Source organism: Xenopus tropicalis, chromosome 9 (assembly GCF_000004195.4).
Source record: "Xenopus tropicalis strain Nigerian chromosome 9, UCB_Xtro_10.0, whole genome shotgun sequence".
Lineage (NCBI taxonomy): Eukaryota > Metazoa > Chordata > Amphibia > Anura > Pipidae > Xenopus > Xenopus tropicalis.
In genome coordinates this window covers 27,362,872-27,390,311 of record NC_030685.2, presented here as the reverse complement: position 1 = coordinate 27,390,311, position 27,440 = coordinate 27,362,872, and the positions used below count along the sequence as shown (strand labels likewise).

Genomic DNA, 27,440 nt, shown 5'->3' with positions numbered 1-27,440 from the left:
TCTGTGTTACTGACAGTCTCGTGTTCAAAAGGAAACTCATAGGGCTTCAAAGAAACAATATGCAGCTATTCAATCATATTTTTTTTTTTAAATAAGCTATAAAAATATATTATTTATTTATTAACAGAGTCTTAACTTAATTACTGTATATCAGTACCAAACTATAACAGCTACACTAAATATTGCCTTTACCTTCCCTTTTTCTTTGCTTCTGAGGGAGCACAAAATAAATATCTATAATATAAGGATAAGCTTTAATCATCACAGCTTTATTATTGTCTCCTTTTAATGCAGGGTTTATTCTTTCGACAGATTAAGTGAGGAAACCTACATTTCATTTAGAATTGCGTATCTCATTTTTAATTACTGTTTATTGCTGGCTGATATTTCCGTGTATTAAAAGGGATCTTGTTGACCTATCCTAAATAGAATGGCAAATAATATTCGGTCCCAACAAAGACGTAAAGAAGAACTTATTTAAAGAATGGATGGGGATGAGATACTTTAACCATTTAATGTAAAAGTACTTATTTAAAGAATGGACAGGGATGAGATACTTTAACCATTTACTGTAAGTGTGGAACCAGTTAAGGTGGCCACATAACTATAGATCCTTTCGTTGTGTACTGGACCATAATGGGCTGATCCAATTGTTTGGCCATAATGGAGGTTAATGCAGGCCGTCAGAAGAGAATCCAATTTTAATCCCCTTCAATATATATCTGCCGAATTTTTGTGGACGGCCTTTGCAGGGAGAGATTAACTGCTGTCTTGGTCTAAAGGGGCTGATGCCCCCTTTCATGCCCTGCATGGCGAGCTATAGTCAGACAGGCAAATGTTATATATATAATGATTTTGCTCAGTGACTACTGGTGGGACTGACAGCAGCCATAACATGTGCTCTATGCATGCTGGGATGCTAGAATAATTAATAGTTTGTACAGGTTCAACAAAAGTTAAACCAAGGTTCTTTAGATTCCAAGGATTCTATCCATGTAGAAACAACAGGGTTAAATGACTAAAATTAATTGACATTAATTATAGTGCTTAAAGAAACTGGAAATTAGTTTACAATATCCCCTCCCTCTAATGATAGGTTAATCAAGCAGCACATTGTGCTATTACTAGATACAGTATTGTTATGATATTTCCTGGGCAGCTTTTGTCACATTGCAGTATTCTTACTTGGTCTTACACGATAGAATTCAACTGTAAAATCAATGAGCGGTGCAATAGAAACTGATTTCACAATAAGTCCTGGTCTGGAGAGTTTGTACAGCATTTCTATGATAGTTTCAGTGTCTCTTTTCTTACATCCTTAATGTACATCTCAATGTTTATGATCTTTTAGTAAACTGATACAGTCTGGGAAGTTCAAAGCCTCTGCGCTTGATATATTAATCTACAAGTTTAAATAGAGTCCATTGCAACTTCAGCGCATCAGGTCAGTTCTGTATGAGGATTGAACGGGTCATAGGCTCCAGAACTGGAGGTTTAGCTGCTGTGTTTCAACCATATGATACTTGTTATCAAGAACATTATGCTGAGATCGGAGAACGGGCAGAGGGTCTGGAGCTGACAAAATATAATCAATGCTAAATTTGATTTCATCTGATTTTCCAAGGCTGGAGCTGGTTTGGCTCTGTCTGTTGGAGATTGGATATAAACTGTCTGTTTCCATTTGTCTGGATGTTGATTCAGTTCTCTTTTCATTACCATATATAACATGTGCGGTAGAGCTGGAGGTTGAAAATTCCCCAGGATGAAGTGCTTGTGCCTGATTTTGTTTCCTATCTTTTTGGCATTTCTTCATGTTCCTCCTTCTCCGTCTTCTTTTATAATTGCCATTTTCAAAAAGGTCAAGCATTGATTCACACCCTGATGCAAAAGACCAGTAGTTTCCTTTACCCTTCTCATTGCCTTCCGTCCTTGGAACCTGTAGGCACATGAAATAACCTAAAATAGTCACATTTATAACATAGATCATATCTGTTTTTGTGCAAGAATATATAACACCAATATAATGCATATATGTCTAGTGCATTTACAATAACTAATGTCTATGTCACTAAGGGCTATGGAAGACAAGTCAAATTGCAGCCTGAAGAAGGGACACTCAAAACATTATTAATAAAGTAACTTTTTTACTGACAAGGTCTGCCCTGGGATTGAACTGGCTTCATAATGTAGGGATAATGGGGCCCTCTGATAAAGGCAACTGTTCACAGTGTTGAGGGTTTACAATAAAACTGTTATCCAAAGATAAACAATACAATAAAATGAATGTAACGCCCTGATAAAGATATCACATAACTCTTGTATCAACAATGTTGCAGAACAAAATGCCATCCCAACATAACCTTTTTCACTAGGAATTTGATGACAATTGAAACATAACTGGCGCTAACACTTTTTCCTTTCACACCAAATTGAAAAATGCACCCTCTATGTATTTACATTTCAAGTCTCCCTATAAATAAATCTCAGTGAGGACTTTTTTATGGCAGTGAAACAAAATAAACCTTCTATGAGCGTTTATACTTCAGCAATCAACTTATTCATTAATTTGTAGTCTCTACTGATTAGGGGGGGGGGGTGATAATAAGCCCCCCTGATTACAGACTTTTTTCTTTGTGTTATACAAAATAATTAAGAACATTCCACCCCGTCTGAAACATAATTATGTATGTTTTATGACATGTGTGCTGTATGCATATGGCAGACTAAGGGGCACATTTACTAACCCACGAACGGGCCGAATGCGTCCGATTGCGTTTTTTTCGTAATGATCGGTATTTTGCGTTTTTTTTCGGAAAATTGTCTGGCGATTTTTCGTAGCGTTAAAACTTGTGCAAAAAGTTGCGATTTTTTCGTAGCGTTAAAACTTGCGCGAAACGTCGCACCTTTTAAGTTTTAACGCTACGAAAAAGCGCAACTTTTCGCGCAAGTTTTAACGCTACGAAAAAATCGCCAGATTTTGCACAACTTTCGGAATGGCTACGAAAAACTCGAGTTTTTTCGCGCAAATCGTATTGGTAACGAAAAAGTCGCGACAATTTCCAAAAAGTCGTAAAGACGCCGAAAAAATCGCAAAAAATACGAAAAAGTCGCAAAATGTTTGTTTTCAAATCGGAATTTTTCCAATTCGGTTCTGATTCGTGTCTTAGTAAATGTGCCCCTAAGTGTCAATCCTAAGCCTATTTAGTGCATAAAACTTGAGAAACTCCAATGTAAAACTCTGGCATGTAAAAGCTTGCGAGTTAATGTCAATAGGAGTTAATAGCCAATAGGAGTGGCCCTAGGACAAATTCAAACCAATATTTTTCAATTTTTGAGTTTTTTTGAGCTTGTAAACGTTCAAATTTGAAGTTTTTTTTAAACAATTCTATTCGATCGAGTTTTTCATACTCATATTTTTTACTAAAGAAACATCCAAGTTTTTTTTAAAATTGTGAGAAACTCTAAAATTCACAAAATCAATAAGCCCAAAATTGTCAAGTTGTAGGGACCTCAAAATACAAAGGAAGGGTTCCAGGACTATATTGGAGGTATATTGATGTGCAATTAATATACATGCACGGTTATATTGAAATTTCATCTGAAATGATCATGTTCCTTAAGGTTTTCCATTGGGGTGGATGGGGGAGTTGGAAACGGCTACACCTTTAAGGGTGTTACAGAGCTACTAGTAGCAGCTACTTGTCGTTGCTACTAAAACAGACAATGCTGATCATTTACTGATAATTGTCTCTATATGTATTTTAGCAGAGGTAATTCTCAGTATTGTCTATGGCAGGGGATTTTCTAGCGTTTAGTAGCTGTAACATGTAGCTATTACTAGTAGCTCCGTGTGTCTTCACCCTAAGACAATATACAGACAAAATGTATGTCAAATGTAATTCTTGCACTGAAGCAGACTCAGAGCAGATTCACTAATGATTCCTACAATCTACAGTGGTTATAAGAACTACTTAAAGTTGCCTCAGCAATATATGGCAAATTGTACACCTCTATGGGTCTTTAAAATACAAAGGGAGGTTTATGGATTCCAGGACTATATTGGAAGCTGAATGATGTGCAATTAATATCCATGCATGGTTATAAAATAATGAAAAATCCATCTGAAATGCTAATGTTCCTTAAGGGTTTTTCATTGGGGTGGATGGTGGAGCTGGTAATAGCTACACCATTAAAATGATATACGCACTAAAGATCCCAATTAATCAATTGATTACATTTGATCCACAACAATGGGATTTATCAAAGTATTTGACTGAATTAGATTCAGAACTCATCATTCTGAACCAGTCTAATTCAGAGTGATCAGTAAGAAACCATCTGCAGTTCATATCAATCAATATTAACCTATATTTATATCGATCAAATAGTAAACAATCAACCAAAAAATGAAACATTGTCCATAAAAAATTAACCACTGCCCATAGTAATGTTTGAGATGGTCCGAGATACTAAATCCCTGAAGGCTATGGACAATTATAAACAATGTTTTTGATCAACTCAAACTGGCTGTCAAATTAAATTAAAAAGATGCAACACAAATCAAATGACTGAGGATCTGTGGAAAACCTTCAAAACTCCCTATTTGATCCTTGATAGATCTGCTTTTTCTCTATAGAAACACGTTTTGTTTTCACAGCTTTGCCAAACACATCCCTTCGTTAATTTGTAAGAATTATGATACCTCACCTTCACGAAGCAACTGTTGAGAGACAAATTGTGCCTAATGGAGTTTTGCCAGGCTCTTTGATTTGATCTGTAGTAAGGGAACTTCTTCATGATAAAGTCGTATATCCCAGACAGGGTCACTTTGCTGTCAGGACTTTGTTGGATGGCCATTGCAATCAAAGCAATGTAACTGGAAAAGTCAAATATGGAAGATGTTGCATCATATGACCATTCAAAAGAAATAGTATGCTCTATAATAATTATATTATGTATTACAATAATACATTAAATACACTGCTATCAACACAACCTATGTTCTGTAGAGACCATTGATAGGGATTTGGTAATATGTAATGGAATAACACAGTATAAAAAAATAATATGCTTATATTTGGGAATTTACAATGGTCAAATGTCAGAATATTTACTATAGAGAGAACTATTTCTACCATCTTCTCTTTGGAAAGAGACTTTCTACTTCGGAAACAAGATTGGATATTGATATTTAATGAAAAGGTGAAAACAAATGAATTTATTCTGCAGCACCATTTTGAACTGAACTACCTGCATACGATAGAGTTCATAGCAAATATATTTACACATATGTTAACGAATTAAACAGTAATTACATAATAAAAAAAGTAAGGAACAAGGGGGGGTATGTACAAACTTTAAAACTTTTATAAATTTGTTTAATTGTGCAGAATTCATATCCTGAAACAATTTTCCTCATTGTTTTTTTCATGAATTTAGATGGAGCAGTCACTTTGCATCAGAATAAAAATATATTCACTTTTGTTCTTGTTACCACTTTGGTGTGAGATTAGAGCTCATCACAGAAAAACTCACTTTCTATTCATTCCTATGGGATTTTTAGAAGTGTATTTATCAATGGGTGAAAGTTAAAGTTCACCATTCGATAAATAGGGTTCCCAAAATCCTGTAGGAATGAATAGAAGGTGAGTTTTTCTGTGGTGAGCTCTAATCTCACATTTTGATTAATCTGTCACTTAGATGTCATAATGGTACCTCTTTTCATTTTGATTATTTTTTACTTGTTCAGTACTATAGAAAGCAAACAGATATCGGATCCCTTATCTAGAAAGTTCCGAATTACGGAAAGGCCATCTCTCATAGACATTGTAATCAAATAATTCACATTTTTAAAACGGATTTTATTTTAATCTCTAATAATAAAACAGTAGCTTGTAGATTGCCAAACAATCCTGTTTGGTTTAATTACTGTTTAAATAATTTTATTAGCAGACTTAAGGTAGGAGATCCAAATTACAGAAAGACCCCTTATCTGGAAAACCCCAGGTCCCGGGCATTCTGGATAATGGGTCCCATACCTGTAAATATGTATCTACAGGTATGTAGTTTAGAAAATAAAGTTCTTTGAAAAATGAATCTTATCTGTTGTTATTACTTATTCAACCAATTTTAAATGAAAATATCTAAATATAAAATATATGAAAAAAAAATACTGTAAAAATTATATGTTTAGTATTATGTTATTTGTCTCAATATAATTATTATAATTATTAGTATTATTATTACTACATGCAGTATATCTTTTTCAAATGTTTTATATTTATACTTTTTCATTTAAAATTGGACGAATAAGTAATAACAGATACAATTTACCCTACAGTACTTTTTGAATTATGTGCTATGATTATTATTATTCAATATACAGTTATTGTTTAGGTTATTGTTATTATCAGCAGCATCATTTTAGCAGACATTTTTAATATATATTATAATTTAGACTTGATATTAATTTGCCTTATTATTATTATTACAGAATAAATAGAGGAATGCATTGGTACTACCACAGGATTACTTTATTTCACAGCCATCACTTTAACAAATGACAGCAGTGGTATTTGTATTGATCTATGTATTTTGTTTGAATATTCTTTATTCAATACACTTTGATGGAAAAGACTAACAAAAAACCCCAGAAACTAAAATATTCTCAAAGTATTAAACCTCTTGGTTTTATGCAAAGGTATCAATAGAAAGCAGAATACCCTCTATTTTAGAACAGAAAATGACAGAATATTCCCCTAAAGGATATCCACGGATGGAATGAATGATGTTTTCAATGTCAAAATTTTTTTAATCCGGAATCCCATTATCCAGAAAGTTCCAAATTATGGAAAAGTCATTTCCCATTGACTCCATTTTAATCAAATAATTCACATTTTTAAAAATGGTTTCCTTTTTCTCTGTAATAATAAAACAGTACCTGTACTTGATCCCAACTAAGATATAATTACCCCTTATTGGGGGCAGAACAGCCCTATTGGGTTTATTTAATGGTTAAATAATTCCCTTTTCTCTGTAATAATAAAACAGTACCTGTACTTGATCCAAAGTAAGGTATAATTAATCCTTATTGGAGCCAAAACAAGCCTATTGGGTTTAATTAATAGTAAAATAATTTTTTTAGCATTACGGAAAGACCCCTTATCCAGGTCCCGAGCATTCTGGATAATGGGTCCCATACCAGTACAAAAAAAAGTTGTGATCAACAAAAATCTGCACGTTCCAATGTCCCTTTCCTAAAATGCAAAACTTCTATGATTAAAGAATGTAACTTTTTTAAGTCAATGGTCTTGGATGTGCCAAAAGGGGCATTGCAGAGCCAAGATGAAGCTATTTCTTACCTGTAGGCTGGTCTATTAAATTTCTTTTCCTCATCTGAGCTGCAGGCTGGATAGTCATCCCCATCGTAATTGAAACAATTATAGGGATACTGAGTGTGATCAAACATTGTGCTGGTTGCTGTACAGCTGCAAAGCCTGTGCCTTGTGGTGTTTTGGTCCCTGTTTTTTACAGCTCTACAGAGGGAGGAGTGAGATGCTCTGGTGCTCTCAGTTCCTAATCTGGTCTCCCAAATGCAATCCCCTCCCTCTCTTGAGTTGAGATTGTTTTCTTGAAATTCTTAATTCCCAGACAGCCAGTCTGTTGGGATATATTGTTTGCATCCAATCTGGTTACAAGGAAGGCAGCAAATAGCTGATGAAATTGGGTTGTTTCATTATGAACCTTTGAACTGTGGGAGCGCGCAGTCATTTGCTTTGGATTTTGCTGCTTGGGTGGTCCTGTCTCAGCCAGTATATGTGGCGAGGAATGGAGAATATTTTAACTATCCGAATAGAAAAGGGAAATAAACGCAAACCAAAGTGATCACTACAAATAACTGCAAAAAATGATTTTACTATTGGATTCAACTTTTTTATGTCCCCAATAATTCTGTGCAATCTTTCTTAGGTAACAGCATAATTAGAGTGCAGAGAGTTTTGTGATGGCGTAATGCAATCTATGTATAGATAAATGTTCTTCTAATAAAGGAGCGCAGCTGAAGATATGAAGGGCTACTGTCAAGCTGGAAAAGTTAAAGGAAAATAGCCAGAGGCTATGGAGCTGTCTGTGTGTGTGGGCTTTGATCTACAGGAAGAATTAGACTAATAGCCCAGTAACTTGGCATCTAGATCTGCAGCAATGCAAAGACGTTCTCTCCTCTGAGCTGCTTGATAGTGAATCAAGTAAAGCATAGAGATTATGGGAATGTTTCGAAATAACATAGGTGCCCGGTATCCCACTCCAAGCCCCCTATTAAACCTGACAGAACAGAGGCTGGGGAGGGTTTACTGTGTATCGTTTGAAGTTGGACAGCTATACATTTAGGAAGATCACCTCTATGCTGTACTGCTCTACATAATACTTATGGGAATGTTTTTGTATACAGGTATGGAATTCCTTATCCAGAAAGTTCTAAATTACAGGAAGGTCATCTCCCATAGACTCCATTTAAATCCAATAGTTTTGTAATAAAACAGTACCTGTACTTGATCCCAACTAAGATATAATTAATCTTTATTGGAGCCAAAATAATCCTATTGGGTTTAATTAATGGTAAAATAATTTTTTTAGCAGACTTAAGGTAGGAGATCCGCATTACGGAAAGACCCCTTATCCAGGTCCCGAGCATTCTGGATAATGGGTCCCATACCTGTATAAATTGATCCTTATTGAGGGCAGAAAAGTTCTATTGGGTTTATTTAAGGTTTAACTGATTTTTTAGCTGACTTATTGGTTATTGGACCCAATTAAGATGTAATTAATCCTTATTGGGGGCAGAACAGCCCTATTGGGTTTATTTCATGGTTAAATGATTCCCTTTTCTCTGTAATAATAAAACATTACCTGTACTTGATCCCAACTAAGATATAATTACCCCTTATTGGGGGCAGAACAGCCCTATTGGGTTTATTTAATGGTTAAATGATTCCCTTTTCTCTGTAATAATAAAACAGTACCTGTACTTGATCCCAACTAAGATATAATTACCCCTTATTGGGGCAGAACAGCCCTATTGGGTTTATTTAATGTTTAACTGATTTTTTAGCAGACTTATTGGTTATTTTTTGTGATTTATTATATGACAAAACCCTGACAAATCTGAAAGCAGAAACCTGCCAGATAAAACCTGTAGAGATCATGTAGAAGTCCATTGTCCCTTTAAAAACTGGAAGAACTTTCTTTGCTTTGTGGTTTTAGAAGTTTTCTTGTATTTTTAAGCTGTCATTTGTGCAACAATAAGAAAAAGTTGCTTTTTTCAGCAGCTTTTTGTTCTGGGTTTTTCAATTCAGAGCTTTTGATAAATGACTGACGTTCATGGAAATAAGTTTAGTCATGGTTCAAAAATCTCTAAAACTATAAAAATGAGGATGTTGATAAATGGGCCTTGTGAGGGGGTATTTACTAACCTGCAATTTTTAGGGTCTGGCTTTTTGTCGCAGAAAACCTGGAAAAGTTGCAGAAAAAAAGCAATTTTTCTGAGATTTATTATGTGACAAAACAGCGACAATTCCAAATCGGCCAAGCCGACCGGGCGCCCTAGGCAACCCGGTCGGCCAACTCCGCCCACCTCCCCGCCCCCCGAACGGCGCATGCACGCCAAAGCACAGGAGGAGGGGCGGTGCCATTAGATCGGTCATTGCCTCCGCCACTAATGACAAGCGGTGGAGGCAATGACAAAGTAGCACTAGAGGTAGGCAGGAGAGGTTCCTGCCTGGCGCCCCTCAATCGTTGCGCCCTAGGCAGCTGCCTCTTCTGCCTACCCCTAGTTCCGGCCCTGCAGATGCCCCTATACAACTGGAAGATCTTTCTTTACTTTGTGGTTTCAGATCTTTTGGGGTTTTTGACACTGGCTTTTGTGCCATAATATGAAAAATGTTTTTCGCAACATTTTTCATGCATGCTTTTTTAGTATAAATCTTTTAATAAATTACTGCCAGTCATGGAAATGAGTTATTTTGTGGCTTCAAATAGATATAAATCTGGAAAAAAAATGAGTTTTAGTGAATAGTGTATGAAGATCCTAATTGTGGAAATTATTTGGAGATTTTAGCATTCTGGATAACAGGTCTGTAACTGTAAATGGACTATTTAGAGAGTGAAAAGGCAGTCGCGGTCATGTCAAAATAGGGCACAAAATAGGGCGTCAAAATAAGGAGCGATCACGTCAAAATGGTCGTGGGCGACAAAATAAGACGTGGGCGACAAAAAAAATTGTGCGACAAACACGTTTTGCAAATTTTTCGTTGGGACATATTCAATCATCGCTAGCCCTGCACCCCCACCAGGCGAGTCACCCCCCCCGTGCTCTGTCCCCAGCCACATCACCCAACGTCCTCCTCTGAGCGCGCATAAGTTAAACGCATCAGGGGAGGACATCTGCGGGCGGAGGAGCAGCAACAGGCATTGGTTCTGGGCTGTCAGGGCCCACCGGGTGTTTTGCCGGTGGCCCAGTCCGGCCCTGTATCAGCTGGCTTCTGTTCATTGTTTTAGGAGTCAGAGCCAGGAGAGCAGAGCATAGAAACAGATACAAATAGCTTTACGACAATTGAAAATGCTTAATTCACGGATACTGGAATATTGCTTAAAATGACATTTTCTTTCAGTGTATAAAAGCGCTTTAGGGAGGTATTCCCCTTTAATAAAGAGCTACAACTTAAAACAGCATTGTAAATAACGTTATTGCCATTATCTGTAGTTTATTAAAAAAATTGGAAATATTGTTTATAATTTCATTTTTGTAAATACTATATTTGGTTATATTATTTATATTGAATATACAGGTATACAGGTTTGGGAGCTTTTACTAACGAAAAGGGTGAGAAAGATAAAAAAAAAAAAAAAAAAAAAAAAAATCACAACAGCAGTGAAATAAAATTAAAAAATGCTAATTTTATTAGGACGTATTCGGCCTAATCTCACCCAATTCGTTATTGGATTGGCCATTGCCTGCAACCTGGACTGAGGTTACGAATCAAGTTTCTCCACTGTATTCTCCATTTATTACTAGTGGGTTTTTTTGCAATGTACTCACAAAGAAACAAATTCTATTTTTTATCAGGGGGGGTCTCAATCAAACTCCAGTATTCCTGTGTATCCTGAAACATAGGGGGTTATTTATCACTATTCATGTCTATGTAATGTTCATATTTTTTTTTTCTTCCAATAACTTCACAATTGGAATAAAAATGTGAATGTTACCTTATTTATTTTAAAAATCAGAATGGAATCAAACCTGTAAAAAAATCTTAAATACTTTGAATTCATAATTTTTTCATGATTTTTAATGGGTAAAAAAAAAGAAACAGAATTGATTAACTTATTAACATTTTGTTTTTTGTTTTTTTCAGCTTAATAAATGTCAAAAATTTGCATTTTTTTTAAACCATGATTTTGAATTCATGATTTTACATACAAAAAAACCTCTAATTGTGGCAAAAATATACAAATTGTTGATAAATAACCCCCATAGTGGTCCACTGGAATGTAATAGAGTCAATAGCATGCGAAGAGTGGATATGCATAAACCAACCAACAAATGGAATGGAAAGAGCCATACTCATTTTAAGATGATTCTGTTTAAAGGCAAAGAAACAAGCCACATGGTAGTAAAATACATTAAATAACAAATATGGTTAGAAATGCCATATTTTATATACTGAACTTATTGTACCAGCCTAAAGTAATAGCAGCAATAATCCAGGCCTTCAGATTTTGTCACGGGGGGGGGGGGGGGGGGGGAAGGGGGGTGGGTCACCATCTTGGATTCTGATAGAAGTGTCAGTGACACTGCACATGCTCAGTGTGCTCTGGGCAGCTGTTAAAAAGCTAAGCTAAGCAGAAAATAAGGTTTGTGGTGATGGATCATAATTTCCAACGTTAATTGCACAGGTTTCAAAGCTGCCATGCACTAATATTCTGTATTATTTACTAATCAGCCTTATATTGTAACATTTCTATTCTATATTATATACACAGTATATTTGGAGTCGGCCCCTAAGCTCAGTAAGTGACAGCAGCACAGAGCGTGTGAAGTGAGTCCACAGAAAAGAAGATGGGGGGCTACTGGGTCATCTTTGGGGGCACAGATCTTCCCTGCTAAAGGGTTGTGGTTGCCTTTGGCTGGTGCAAAAGCCTGGAATATAGGGGCAGATTTACTTAATACTTAATACTCAAACATTTCTCATTTTTCTTGTTAAAAATTCCAATAAACTCATTTCCACGAATGTCTGACAATTACTAAAAAGTATGAAATGAAAAGGTACACATGGGAGAAAATGCAGAAAAGCTTACCCTAGCAACCAGGCAGTGGGGTGGATTAGAGACTGGAAAGAGGCCCAGATAGAAAGGTAAAGAATACATAGTAACAACAACAGAAAATGAAATAAAATGATCGCCTCACAGAGCAATAGCTGTTTGGCTGCCGGGATCAGTGGCATGGCTGAAATGGCAGAAATTTCTCTACAGTAAGAATACATTTTAATATAAGAAAATAGCTTTACTTCCGTCCTCTAAAAATTGCTAAATATAAACAAACTTTGGCTATCCTTTTTTTCTTTTTAAATTTTGAATACAATTTTAAGATCTGGCTGTATGGTTGAATACAACTATTAATCCTAAAATGTCTATGGATGAATCTGTATTAAAGTGTATTAAAAGTTATGATTTAAGTAATAGGAAGGGTTAATATAACCCCAGTATGGGTAATAATATGAGTATAAAAGGGATGTGACCTAGTATAAACATACCTCCTCTAATGAAGTGCTCAATGGTGCAAAACGCGTCAGGAGGCATGAGTTATGCTGACAGGGGGGAGACACTGCATTGTGGTATGTTAAATTGTATGCTTTTCTCTATTGTTTGCTGTTGAAATAGACTCTGCTGTGTGTGTGTTGGCTGAATGTGATAGAAACATTAGATAGCAAGCTCCACTAGGGAAACAAGTGATGTGAATGATGATCAAACTCTGTAAAATGCTGTGTAATATGTTGACACTTTATAAAAGACAATTATAACCCAGTCACATATATTTTAGGTTCTATTGCAAGAGAACCTAAACTACTTTAACCCTGCATTACAGGATATGCACAATATATTTCAAATTGTGCTGTAGTCATTATAACTGAATGCTCTGTTACAAAGATAGCTTAAATCCCAGCCATGAAGCATGACAGAACTGAGCTTTGGCAGCCATTTAACGAGCTTTTTCCACTTGATTTCCACTTTCCACTGCACAGTTAAACCAGGGGTCCTGAACCCCAGCCCCCAACCCTTTACAAACAGTTATCAGTAGCAAGCTATCGGCCAGAAGCTCAGGTGGGATGGATAATTCTGCTGACTTTCCAGGTTTCTGCTGTGAGGATAAGGATATCCTGAACATGTGTGCTGTTTCTATGGTCTGCAAAATAAAGAACATAATGCACCTACTAAATCTGTTACACACGGTATCATTGTGATTTCTAAAATGATATATTCAATTACATTGTATCCCGAGACACCAGGATAGTACAAACTCATATGGTACAATAAGAATATTTCTCCCAAAAGATGTGGCCACCCACTTCAGGCTCCATTCTATAACAATTCAGTCTATAACAGTAGCGGGATTTCAGGTTTGTCATTCTGCCTTAGAACTCTACTGACCAAAAACTTGGAGCCAGATTTACACACATTAGGTGGGATCCTCTTTGAGGCCCTTTGTGCATATTAATGCAGCCATTAAGTCTGGAGAGCTGGGGAAAGATGCTATTTAGCTATTACTTTGAGAACACAACCCTGATGTTGCTGGACTTTGGCTGCCAGCATGCTTTAATATAGTACAGTCTGCTTGAATGTGAAGTCCACCAACGTCTGCATGAAGTATGAGTGAGAAACAGTGTTTAGATCCGTGTAAAACATGAAAAATGAAATCAGCAAAACAAACCAATAAATTCTGCACCAGGCTGGTGTACCTCTTCTTTTAAAACCAGACTTTATTAAAGAGTATTGTTAAACAACACTCCCTGATTTTGTTTAATGTTGGGCCATATACAGTACAGTAAACTTGCCAGTACTTTATTAGGGAATTCACCCTACCCAGGGTTGTGCAAGAGACACCTGGGAAGAAAAAAACATGGCGGAGCTGTGCTCTACAATAAAGCACCCTGGTACATTTATTTGGTTCAATGATAGATGCAGTAGCGTAACAAGTGGGTGTCAGGCCCCCAGGGAAAAATTCTTTGCCAAGCATGCACAGGAGCTCCCACCCACACTACCTGCTCCCCCTTGTGTGCGCAAATACCTTAATGAGTGGCTGAGGAGACAGTTCTAGGTTGCAGAGCAGGGATCCCCAACCTTTTTTTACTCATTAGCCACATTCAGATGTAAAAAGTGTTGGTGAGCCACTCAAGCATGAAAAAAGTTCCTCAAGGATGCAAAATATGGGCTGTGATTGGCTATTTGGTAGCAACATGTGGACTATTGGCCTGCAGGAGGCTCTGCTTGGAGTAAAACTGTGTCTCTGTGGTTCCATAACTAAATTAAAAAATGGGAGCAACATCAAAGGTGCCCAATAACTCTGCTCGCTCTTAAAGTTCCATGTTTTTTTCACCTTACAAACTTCCAAGACTATCATTCTCTAACGGTAAAATAATACAGTTTTATTGTCATTTTTAACATAAAAGTCTTCTGATGTCATTTTATTTATAAAAGAGTATACAAGAGTATTCTGACATTCCTTCTGCATCATCAGAAAACTTTCCTCTTGACTCTTGGGATAGCTGTCAGAACTGGATAACAGATGAGCTCTCTTGTTTACCTTAATTTGTTTTTATATTTTATTAAAAAGAGTATATTTGTATAAAAGGTATGCATTTGGCGTTGGACTGCTTTCTAATGCAAAGAGACAATTTACAGCAGAGTTTCTCATGAAAACTCAATGTCTATGGGAAGATCAGGAGCTGAATTAGGATAAAAGTTCTTCTTGTCATACTAAATTCAGTCCTAGTGTGCAGTAAAAATTGTTGTTTAATGGTCCCTTTAAATTTCATTTCCTCATTTAACCCCTGCACAAGAGTCTTGTTTATAAATGACATGTGTTTAACGTTAGTTCCCAGCTTGATCACCAGGGGAAACTGATTAAACGGTTCAAACAGGGAAAGCTCCGATGTGGAAGGGCTCTTTTATTTCAGCACAGGTTCATCTGAACTTGTCATCAGAGACACTTGCAATGTGGAAAATATCTGCAGCTGTTTCCTATTCAGCGCTGATACACCGAGATTACTGATGTTCCAAAACAGAATTTACCAAACTTTTTTTCCTAAGGAATCCTTAAAGGACAAAAATATAAAGCTACTGTATAGCTATCTATGGCAATTTGTTCCCTACTTGCCCCATTGTGGGTTAGGCAGCTTTTCCATGCCCATTTGTTCCCCACTTGCCCCATTGTGGGTTAGGCAGCTTTTCCTTGCCCATTTGTTCCCCACTTGCCCCATTTTGGGTTAGGCAGCTTTTCCATGCCCATTTGTTCCCCACTTGCCCCATTGTGGGTTAGGCAGCTTTTCCATGCCCATTTGTTCCCCACTTGCCCCATTGTGGGTTAGGCAACTTTTCCATGCCCATTTGTTCCCCACTTGCCCCATTGTGGGTTAGGCAGCTTTTCCATGCCCATTTGTTCCCCACTTGCCCCATTGTGGGTTAGGCAGCTTTTCCATGCCCATTTGTTCCCCACTTGCCCCATTGTGGGTTAGGCAATTTTTCTATGACTATTTGCTCCCTACTTGCCCCATTGTGGGTTAGGCAGCTTTTCCGTGCCCATTTGTTCCCCACTTGCCCCATTGTGGGTTAGGCAGCTTTTCCATGCCCATTTGTTCCCCACTTGCCCCATTGTGGGTTAGGCAATTTTTCTATGACTATTTGCTCCCTACTTGCCCCATTGTGGGTTAGGCAGCTTTTCCATGCCCATTTGTTCCCCACTTGCCCCATTGTGGGTTAGGCAATTTTTCTATGACTATTTGCTCCCTACTTGCCCCATTGTGGGTAAGGCTGTTTATCTATGGCTATTTGCTCCCTACTTGCCCCATTGTGGGTTAGGCAGTTTTTCCATGGCCATTTGCTCCCTACTGGCCCATTGTGGTTTAGGCAGTTTTCTACATCTCCTTACAGTTAGGCAGTTTGTTACCTTTGTTATCTTTACCTAGCTTAACAGCAGCATTTAACAAAAGTAAAAAAGTACTATAAAACTTACTGTAGTGACCTAATATCCTTCTGTATCATTAGTACAGAGAATTAGTCTTATTCTACCTACACTATTTATCCATGTCCCCCAAAATTTGAATTCTCAAATGGGACAATGTAGGCCACTGGCCAAGCTGCCCTGATTATGTAGTGTTGGGTACTACAAATTTGTTGAGATGCATATAAACAAAAACCCACCACGTAAATTCCACCTTAAACCTTCCAAGATTCCATAGAAGTCAGTGCAAATTTAAAATAAGAATTCCCCCCGCATTGTTATCCCAGTGCTGATTTCTCATGATATATCATAAAAAACATGTGATTTGTGACTTCACTGCAACTCAACATGATTCTGATTTGCCCATTTGAGATTTGAAATATGCTCAGAATCACAAATGACAAGAACATATCACTGGAAAAGTCACATTTATCCATGATTTGTTTTGCACAATCGTGAATTTTGAATGCCAGGCCCTTAGATTTTATATCTCCAGGCTACAACCTTACACTGTCCTTTTAACATGTTACTTAAATAAACCTAATTGTGTGTTGGAGGGTTTTTTTATTGACTGCAAGCCCATATACTACTATGGTGTGCTATTCCCCTTGGCTGATGGTTTGGGGCACCCAAACCCAATGTTTATACTGGTGAAATTCTACTTATATAAACAAATTGTAGGTTTCTTCCTTTTCAATGTGTCCTTTTGTACCTTTTGTTTGAAAACAACATAAATAAGATTTTGTAACTTTGTCTTCCGAATCTTTTCATCCTTTGCTTAAAAATCAGCTTTTCACAACAGCAAAGAAAAAACATTAGGATTAAATAAAGAAGATAATAAAAAAAAGCCCAAAAACTCAAACAATGGTATACGTCAACCTCCATACTGGGAGCTCCACAGGAGAAAAGCAGTAATGGCCTTGTTAACTGTCAGCTCAGTTAGAATGAGAATTCTTGTGCAGCTATTTGTATCTTTTGAGTAAAACATTAATGCTGGCAACTTTGTGTGGATGAAGCATGAAGAACAGTATTTCTCTTTTATTCATGCAGTTGACCTAGATAACCTATGGGCATGTGAAATGTTTGCATGAACCTTGGAGTTCTCAATCTTTCCTCTTCCTTTATCTTCTTCTTTCCTTTCCATTCCTTCTTTCCCTTCCTTCCTTTCCTTTCCTTCCACATGGAATCCCTTTGAACCTGCCTGTGCTTTAGACAGAATTGCAGTTTGTGCCCTTAGGTAAATATATAAGGGCACATTACTAACATCAGTGCAATTGCCTGTAGGGACAAATTAGGTCTTTAATTTTTTGAGTTCTGTTTGAAACTGCAAAGTATCACTCCCTAAATAGATTGCCTTGAATTAAAGTGCCTTATGGATATATTAAGATTTCAAGAGGGCTCTGTACCTTTAAGGCTCCTGCCTTGTCGGTTCTAAGAAAGGCAGGCAGAAGGTGGGTGTCCATAGAAACAGGTCTGGGGTTGGTAGGAGATGATTGAATCGCATAAGAATAGAGGTCAGGATTTGGAAAGATATTAGTAGGGAAAAAGGAAAAGGAAGCTTCTTTACCTGCTGGAAGCCAATGAACATTGTAATGCCCACTTTCCCCTTGAGTAAAATGGGTGCAGGAGGGTGAGTTGAGCAAATGGTTATGTTGTCACAGCTTGTGGAGGAACGCTTTCTAAGGGCTGGGGGCTAGGCCCCAGTGTTTGGCGCATGGGTGTCAAAGGTGGATGGAAATCTCCTGGAACAAGCGTCCCAGGAGGGAGACATAAAACGGTTTGCCTACTCTCACTTTCCCACCTGATGCAAGCATTATAACATGTAATATTGGTGCATGCTACTGGTTTTAAAATGTTACATTTTACCTTACTGTTTATTTGTATTTATCTCATATCTTATATAAAAGCTGTGGCCTTTTTATATCCTATCTTGAACTTCATTATTGTCTCTATTAAGGGGGATGTTTGAAAATGTGGGAGGGATTTAGTAAGGAGGCCTTCCAGATAGATGCTGCACATGTATATTTAGTATATATTTCCCAAAGCTTTATGAATATATTGCTGACACAATGTGCAGTTTAGCCTTGTAGCCACTGTTAACTGACAGGCTGGCCACAAACTTCTTAAATATGTATTCCCATTAAGATGGGAAGATGTTGTATCCCATAGAAGGCTAGGAACAATTATTTTTGTTTTCCCTTTGAATTTGATCAATTCAAATTTTTTAATATACTTCAATAAATCCCAAAATCCATTGGGAAATCTGCCTCTTTGTTAAGCACATACATTTCCCTGTATTCAAAATATTACATCTTTGAAGTTAGAAAGCCTCTAAATAATCTAAATGTGTGAATGATAAACAAACTCTAGTTATTAAAGGGGCAATTCACCTTTGAAATAACTTTTAGTATAAGAGGGTGTAGAGAGTGCTATTCTGAGTTTGTAATTGGTCTTCATTTTTATTATTTGCAGCTGAGTTATTTAGCTTTTTGTTTAGTAGCTCTAAACATCTTGGTATTTTGGGAGCTAATTTGGTATTTTGGGAGCTATCTGGTTGCTAGGGTCCAATTTAACCTAGCAACCAGGCAGAGGTTTTAAAGAGAGAGTGGAATATGTATAGAGGAAGGGCTAAGATGAGTAATAAAAAGTAACAATAACAATAAAATAATAGCCCCATAGACACAGTTTTTTGACCCCCATTTGAAAGCTTTAAAGTGTCAGAAGAAAAAGACAAATAATTAAAAAACTATAACAAATAAAATTAGGAGAATTGAAAAGTTGCAAAAAATAGACCATTCAATAACATGCTAAACATTAACCTGAAGGTAAACCACCCCTTTAATATATATATATATATATATATATATATATATATATATATATATATATATATATATACACTGTATATTTTTTTTTCTTTTTTTGCTCCTGTTTTTTGCACTTTGCACCCTCCCACATGTGTTTTATATCTATTAGGTGTGTATATTAGCTTGGCAAACACTCCATAACTGCTGTCAGAGATAAGAACAAGATAAGAGACAAGAGATAAGAGATAAGATGGCAGATGTAAGATGTCAGAGATAAGAGCAAGATGGCTGACAGCGCCGGTAGACAGGTTTTCTCATGGAGTCGGCAGCTTTGGAGAAGTACAGTAGGTAGCACAATGAGAGAGTTTTATGTTTGGAAGAGTTCTAAGTTGTTATTCTGTGACTGCTTCACGGTGGGTAAAACTGGTTCTTATGTCCTTGTGTGAGTAAATGTTTCACAGTTGGCTGCCATCTCCTCTTTGTTTTATGCGTTGAGCAAACTGCCAAGTATTACCTGCCAACTGCCATCAGCCAAGCCTGCCGAGGAAATGGGCATTAGACGTTCTATGCATTTGATATAGAAACCAGAGGACTGGATAGTTAATCATTCACTTTAATAGAGGCAGATGTTTAGAAAGTTCCCAGCGCCTTTCTCAGGATAGATAGAAAAGCAAATAGGCAGGCGCTACAAAACCTCACTGCGGATATTGGCTCGTGAGTGTAAAATGGATTGCTGGAAATGCAGAAGACACAATAAATTACATTTTATGGCTAATATGCCTTTTACCTTTTTGTAGAAAGTCCGTCTTGTGTTTTTAGCCTGTTGATATCATTTCTCCTACAACAATGCTTAAAGGTTTACCTTCAAAGGTTGGCTGCATTAAATATTAAAAAGACAAAATTTCAACATGGGCAAAATAAAAAACATGACAGGTTGGATTAATGGATTGAGCAAACTACTGACCAACAAACAGCTCATACTAACACCAAGCTTGCCCAGGGTTGGGACAGAAAGCCATCACAATTGATATAGGCATTGCTATAGGCCAGTGAGATCTAACTAACCAAGGTACCAGCATTGAGTAGAGACATAAGGCCACATTCACTTACTTTGATGCATTGTGCAAAGCGCAGTCACCATGTTGTTTCCCCTACAATGCAGCATATTTTCGGTTGGGGGGTGGGAGCCAGTCATGTACATTTTTCTCCTACCTCTAGGGGCTGATTTACTAACCCACGAATCCGAATTGGAAAAATTCCGATTGGAAAACAAACATTTTGCGACTTTTTCATATTTTTTGAGATTTTTTCATCGCCGTCACGACTTTTCGTAAATTGTCGCAACTTTTTCGTAACCATTACGACTTGCGCGAAAAGTCGCGACTTTTTCATAGCCGTTACGATTTGCTCGAATCTTGTCGCGACTTTTTCGTATTGAGCGCTTGTAAGCGGCGGGCGCAACTTTCAGACTTAGCATGATTTTGGAAGCCTCCCATAGGACTCAATGGCACTCTGCAGCTCCAACCTGGCCCAAGAAAAGTCACCATACTGAAGCTTGAATGAATCCGAAACTTTCGTACTCGGCGCGAAAGCTGCGAAAAAGTAGCGACTTTTCGCGCAAGTCGTAGCGCTACAAAAAGTTGCGACATTTTGCGAAACATTTGTAACGGCTACGAAAAAGTCGCGACAATTTTCCGAAAAATCGCAAAATACCGATCATTAGGGAAAAAACGCATTCGGCGAGTTCGTGCATTAGTAAATGTGCCCCCTAGTCTAGGCGCATGCATGCATGTCCCCCCACTTCCCACATGTCTCCCCACTGTGTGCATTTTACTCCATCACCTCCTCCTATTACCTCCCTCCCCCATCTTCAGTACGAGCCTCCTTCCCCCATTTTCATTATGGGCGCACGTGTGCTGGCCACATTGCCTAGGGTGCCTAGCTGGCTTGGCCCAGTGCATTGTCAGTCAGTGTTAGCAACATGTAAGGGAATCTGCCCAGCCAGGATAAGGGTTAATGGTATTTTTGCCTCATCCAATCAGCTGCTACAGAAGGCTTTTTAAATTTCCTTCCCCCCCATAGGCATATTGCCTGAGCAAATGGGTTCTCTTGTAGTGTTAGGGTGCTCCTTTAGAGTGAGACATGGTGTTCTGAAGTCCAGTTAGTTTCTGAATCTGCGTCTGACTTTGCGCTTGTTAAATCCTTGGTACTGCGTTAGTGGGCCCCTTAAATACCACTCCCATTTTACTAGATTTGGCAGGTTATGTAATGTTTGAACACTTTTCCATGGGTTTTGGGGTTGTTGTATGTGTTATTATAGTTTTGCTAAAAAGGTGAAATGGCGCTTTAAGCTGTGAGTCTCAGTTCCCCCAAGAGACCTGTTTAGCTTATTTGTTACAATTGTAACTAGGTGTGGCTTGTTAACTTTCTGGGCTATCTGCCAAAAACCCACTTATTTAAGTTTGAGAAACATCTGTATCTAAATGCAGGTGAAACTTGTTTAACTTTCTGGGCTCTCTGCCAAAAGCTACTTTTTAGCATCTTTTTTAGCATTCAGTGCATGGGATCAAAGGGAAATGAGGGACATTTCAGTAAGAATACGGGACTGCAGGTTGACCTGTTAAAAGAGGGTCTGTCCCGCGAAAATTGGGACAGTTGAGAGGTATGATATACATGGCCCATATTCTGACTCAGTTGTACCAAGCCTTATCTATCTCAAACATGATACTGTGCTTGTATCTCCTGTGTTTGACCTGGCCCATTGACTGCTAATATTCTAACAGGCAGTATTTTGTAGTGGCTTTGTGTTTCCCTTCTGCAGCCACTCAATACATTGTGTTCTAGTTTGGGCAGCTTACCCAGATGCAGTGGTCTTTCTAGCTGCCGCTAGCTGCTAAGCTTGATACACCGTGTAAGTCTGGGCAGCATGCCTGGAATCCCTCTTAATATCATTCAACCCTGCCCTCTGCTTAGTTTAATAATTAGCTCTCAGAAGGTTCTCACTATAGTTAATTACTGGCATCTAACCACAGAGGTTGTATAAAATATACCCTAAATATCCAATTACAGGAATTCTATTTTGCTCAATGGATCCCTATAGGAGTGATGAGACTGCAGCAGGACTAACTCAGTTAATTTCTCAGGATCCATTAGTTTCACAGGCTTCCCCTAGGGGGCATAAAATGCCTCCCAGATACATTTAGGGGAAGCAGGGTTAAATTTCATAGGTTTGTTGCTAAAAGAAGTCCACTCAAACAAAAGTTTCTTGAAAACTAAACATAATTTCAACTGTACAATATATATCAATTAAAAAATAAGCAGCCTTTTCATGATTTTTGAGTCTCAAATAAAATAACAGTAGTCGACTGCCTTCAGCCTGCATCCTCCCAATCCCACAATTCCCTACACATGTGGTGTCAATAAGGAAAAAAACATCACAGTGCAATGCATTGTGGATTATGAAGTTCCTGCATGCTGTCTGTAAGCTGTGGAGAAGTTGTTAAAATTTGTAACATCAGTGTTTTAGACCCTTATCTCCTGCCAGGATTTCAAATGATGCAGAAAGAGAAGATCTGTTTTACAGCTGGATTTTGGCATATAAAAATGGTGCTCACTATTCATACTTTTTAAAGGAACAGATTACAGTGATGGGAATATTAGGGGTTTCTGTGTTGAGTAGGGCTCTTTCAAAATTTTAGCTCGGAGTTCCCCTTTTATTTTTAAATTACAAGCATCGTTACCCTGATATTACAAGAGTGGGATTTATCCTAAACTTACTTCATGGTGACATATTGGCCAGTGTGGCCCCTTTAACTGAACAACAAAGCTATTTATTAGAATATCGGAATAGTTTTTGGCAGTCATGTCTACCTACTAAATCTACAATACTTATTGCTGCTAGGTCACTGCTAGATCTGCCTTTTTGTGTTTGTCCCGGGATTAATTTACTGTAGCAGCAATTTTCAGCAGGTGGGTGGCCGATACCACATGGAATAAGACGACTATTAGTATAAGAAATAAACTTGATACACCCTCCTTCACCCCCCAAGTTCATTAACTCTGTATATAGACTGATTTGCATTTAGCAGAAATGTAGAGGGAAGAAAAGGAGGAACAGCGGCCAGTAGCTGCATATAAGTGTTTCCTATCCTTCCTTGCCTTGCAAAAACCTATGAAGCTGAGTGTCAGTAAAGGTTTTATCTCTGCTGTGGAAATACTCTGTCAGACTTTGCCTTTACCATGGCCACTTTGCATCAACTTGCTTAAAAAAACCCCCATAAATAACACCATAAGAATAAATCTTTCAGGTTCTGTACTGGGTCAGTCCCAGTAATTAAAGTGTTGTAGTTCATTTTCTACCCTCTCCGGTGTTTAATATCTAACATTAGCTGTTTCTTTACAGCAGAGATATCACAAGGATAAAGCAACAAATGTAATTGATTCAAGCTGGGGGTGGGGGTCAATTCAGTCAAGATGGTAAAACTTGCACAACCTTCTGCTGTATCAGTTGAAATACCTGACAGTCCCCCCCCCTACATTCTAGTCCTGGGTGTTTACATATACAGGATGTATTTGATGTTTTTTCTTCCTTTGCTTTTTTAAACTTAATTTCTGGGTTCCTTTGGTTAATGAAACGTCCCTACCAGTGTTGGACTGGGCCGCCAGGGCACAGGGAAAAAAACCCAGTGGGCCCAATGCCCGCAAGGCGCTTCACTGATCCGCCAGTCTCTGGATGGGTGTTGGGGGCCACTGGGGGGGGGGGGGAGGGTGAAGATGGCAGGGGGCCATCATTGGGGGGTGTAGGAGCCCCTAAAGCAGAAGCCCTGATGAGCCCTGCACCCCCCAGTCTGACCCTGGTCCCCAACCTTGCCCTAAATGACTGATTAAAGTAAACCGACCCTTCCTCTCTTTCCTATTTCTGTTCCTTACTACCCACTCCTTATTTCAATTTTGTGGCCGTATTTGATTAAAAAGACACTGATAAATTCCTGCCACATCGTCCTTATGATTACCCCTATTTGTTAGCATGTGTCCATATGGTTAGATTTTTAACTTTCCAAGCCTCAGTTGAAAGAGTTAAAGAATTACCTAAAGAAAAACCTAGAAAAGGTTTGATCAGTCGATTCTATCAAATACATTCTAACACAATGGGATTAATCCTAAGCACATAGATTTGCCTTAAAGCAAATGGGTGGGAGGTGTCCACTTGAGTCCTGGCTGCGAGGTCCATAATTTTGGGCAAGTGCTGTAAACAGGGTGAAAGGGGGGACAGTAATATTTAAACTATTCCCCCTGAACAATGTAGGTGTCTATAAAAATATATTGCATAAAACAGCTCATATGTGGCAGTATATATAACAATATACTGCTATTAAGTAGTCCTAATTAAAAAAAATTAATTAATAAGAGCTGCCCCCTGGCATCATAGGATTCACAGTGCACCCAAACAAACTAAGGCACACATACATGCTAGGCCCGATCAGCCAATTGAGTTCTGTCTTTTGCTTCCACACTTCTTCCTGTTACAGCTAGAGCTGCATTATTTCCTGTCAGGTGATCTCTGAGGGAGCACACGGCCAGGGTTGCCAGGTTGGTGGGTTTTCCGCCAAATTGGTCTACTAAGTACAAACCACCAAGGTACAAATTTGGGCTAGATTTTGGAGCTTTATTTAAAGTTTTATTCCTCTGACATGCCTATCCTAGTGCATGCTGGGTAATGTAGTTTGCATCTTACAATTAGCCTACAGCTAAGATTAATCTAAAACTACAATACCCAGCATGCAACAATAGGCAGAAGCTCCCTTTTCTATACCTCTTTGCTGAACCTGAAGCTGCAAAACTACTACAACCTGCATGGAGTGGGCACAGAGGGCAGGGAAACATCAGCCATCCCATTAACTGGAGAGGGGGCACAGGGCACGGGTAGTGATTATACGCTTTACAAAGGCATGTTTTACCATATATACTTTTATTTTTTAGACATTTGTTTCATTGCGCATATTGGGTTATTTTTCGGCTACTTTCAAAGTGGCTTTTGGCTAGTTTTGGGCTGGTTTTTGAACTGACTTTGGCTGGTTTGGAAAATAAATCTGCACACAGCCCATCACTAAATGGTGGCTAAAGGTAGAAGATGTAAAAGGGCAATATTTACTGATTGAGATATACATATATATATATATTAGTTTAGTAAGATTCATTAATAGGCCACTTAATATGACATAAACTATGGGGCCCATTTACTTAAGTTTTTTTTAGATAAATTCGTATTTTTTCTAACTTCTAGAACATTTCATAATGTCCACAATAATTTTGTTAAAATTCCATGACTTTTTCGTTGTTTTCGTTAACTTCCACGAAAAAGTCGTACTTTTCGCAAAGACTACGAACATTTCGGAATTCATTCAGGCTTCGGTATCGTGATTATATTTTCGCCAGGTTGGATCTGTCGAGTGCCATTGAGTCCTATGGAAGGCTTCCAAAATTATTCATTGAAAGTTTCAAAGCCAGAAAGGATTTTGTGCTGTCTACGAACGTTCAGATCCGAAAATTCTGGATAAGGGATCCCATACCTGTACGATATTTTTGTACGACCAATAAAAGCATTTTCATGACATTTTAGAACATCAGAAATTATTGCGGTTACTCCGAATTTTTTCCATATCGTGATTTTAAGCCCAAAAAATTTGGACTTTAGTGAATGGGCCCCTATGTGTTGGGTAAGTATTCATTGCGGGGGTTTATTGATTTGTAAATACATTATTCATTTATAAATACAGAACTCCCCTCTAACCCACCAAACACAGGCTGTTCTACCTCCTACTGGGCGCAGACTTGACGTAAAGGTGTCAAAATGAAACCTGGCCATTTAAATAAGTTTAAGGAAAATTTGCCTGATTTTAAGTTTATTTTAAAAACTTTAAACCTGGCCATGCAATAGTCATGGTAACCTAACAACTGCTTGATATCTATGTGCTTTTTCCTTATATTACAGGTTAGTAAGTTTGTGATGAAGAGAAATAAGTGAAACTTTTATCTAGCAGACATGTTTAACAGCAAATTGCATAAATATATCTTTATACATGAACCGACTGTTTAGTACATCATGTCTCCCTGTGATTCAGGCCACGATGGTGACCCCTGGGAGAGCAAGCCTTCAACATGCAGATTCAGCCAGTTCAATACTGTTGTGTGTCTGTTGTTGTGGTGTCTTGGGCAGTGCTTGAGATGGGGGAGAAACATATGACAAGTGTATAAAGCTCATAGTTGCAAAATGGTAGGGTCTGTTATTCTAATAGAACTCTCAACTTGGCCTACCCATCATTCCATGGAGCCCTAATGCTGAACTAGAGATAAGTTTCTCTAACACAATTGAAAAGAAAACATTTTGACATTTTCTGACACATGAAAAGTTTTCCTTCTTAGAAAATAATATCATTGCCTGTCAGATCCTTAACAGCTTTGGGAAAGAGACCTCGTCATAGTCTCAGTGTTCAGCACCAAAAAACAAACTACATGGGAGCAGCAATGTGAGTTTAGAGCTTAATGCACAAAAACTAACCCACGTTCTATTCATTGTTATGGGATTTTTAGAAGCGTATTTATGAGTGAAAGTTAGAACTCACCATTTGATAACTACCCTTCTAAAAATCCCATAGGAATGAATAAAACGTGGGTGTGTTTTTATGTATTAAGCTCTAAACTCACATTGAAATCTTCCTGTGTTCCTGAAAATCAATAACAAAAATGCAGTATAATGTTCTTATCTCGTAAATATCATAGATAGATAGATAGTAGATAAATAGATAAATAGATGGATAGATTATAGATAGATAGTAGATACATAGATGGATAAATAGATAGACAATAGATAAATAGTTGGACAGATAGAGTGATTGATTTGTGGTTATTTATTATTTGTCATTATTTGTGGTTTACTTATTTAGCTTTTTGTTCAATAGCTCTGCAGTTTGGAGTGTCAGAAGAGGTTTAGATGAAAGACAGGAATACGAATAGGAGAGGACCGGAATAGAAAGGTAAGTAATTAAAAGTAACAATAACAATAAAATTGCAGCTGCACAAAGCAATAGATTTTTGGCTGCCGGGGTCAGTGACTTCCATTTGAAAGCTGAAGGGAGTCAGAAGAGAAAATCAAATAATTAAAAAAAACTGTAAAACATGTAAAATGAAGACCAATTGAAAAGTTGTAGGCCACTCTATTACAGTACATACTAAAAATACTTAAAGGGCATACAGGAAACAATCATGGCGACACCCAAAGCTACCCACCTACCATCCCCTCTTTAAGCAGTGCTGTCAAACACAGGTAGTGTTGCACACAGACCATGGGTCTAGAGTTGCCTCCT

General features: G+C 37.8%; 1 protein-coding gene across 1 annotated transcript; it reads right to left on the bottom strand.

The window, feature by feature from the left end:
- Positions 1–192: 192 nt before the first annotated feature.
- On the bottom strand, positions 193–7,514 carry wi2-2373i1.2 (forkhead box L1-like). Its single transcript, XM_002931971.4, has 3 exons — positions 7,362–7,514; positions 4,708–4,876; positions 193–1,936 (listed from the first exon to the last, which is right to left on the bottom strand). The coding sequence occupies exons 1-3, from the start codon at positions 7,466–7,468 to the stop codon at positions 1,472–1,474; spliced, it is 741 nt and encodes a 246-aa protein (XP_002932017.1). The 5' UTR covers positions 7,469–7,514; the 3' UTR covers positions 193–1,471.
- Positions 7,515–27,440: the final 19,926 nt, after the last annotated feature.

What these genes read in the sequence shown, in the direction of transcription:
- wi2-2373i1.2 (XM_002931971.4), bottom strand. Translation starts at nt 7,468, where the DNA reads ATGTTTGATCACACTCAGTATCCCTATAATTGTTTCAATTACGATGGG. An exon ending in TTTAATAGACCAGCCTACAG is followed by an intron (nt 4,877 to 7,361) that starts GTAAGAAATAGC and finishes TGACTTTTCCAG; the next exon opens with TTACATTGCTTTGATTGCAA. An exon ending in TCAACAGTTGCTTCGTGAAG is followed by an intron (nt 1,937 to 4,707) that starts GTGAGGTATCAT and finishes ATGTGCCTACAG; the next exon opens with GTTCCAAGGACGGAAGGCAA.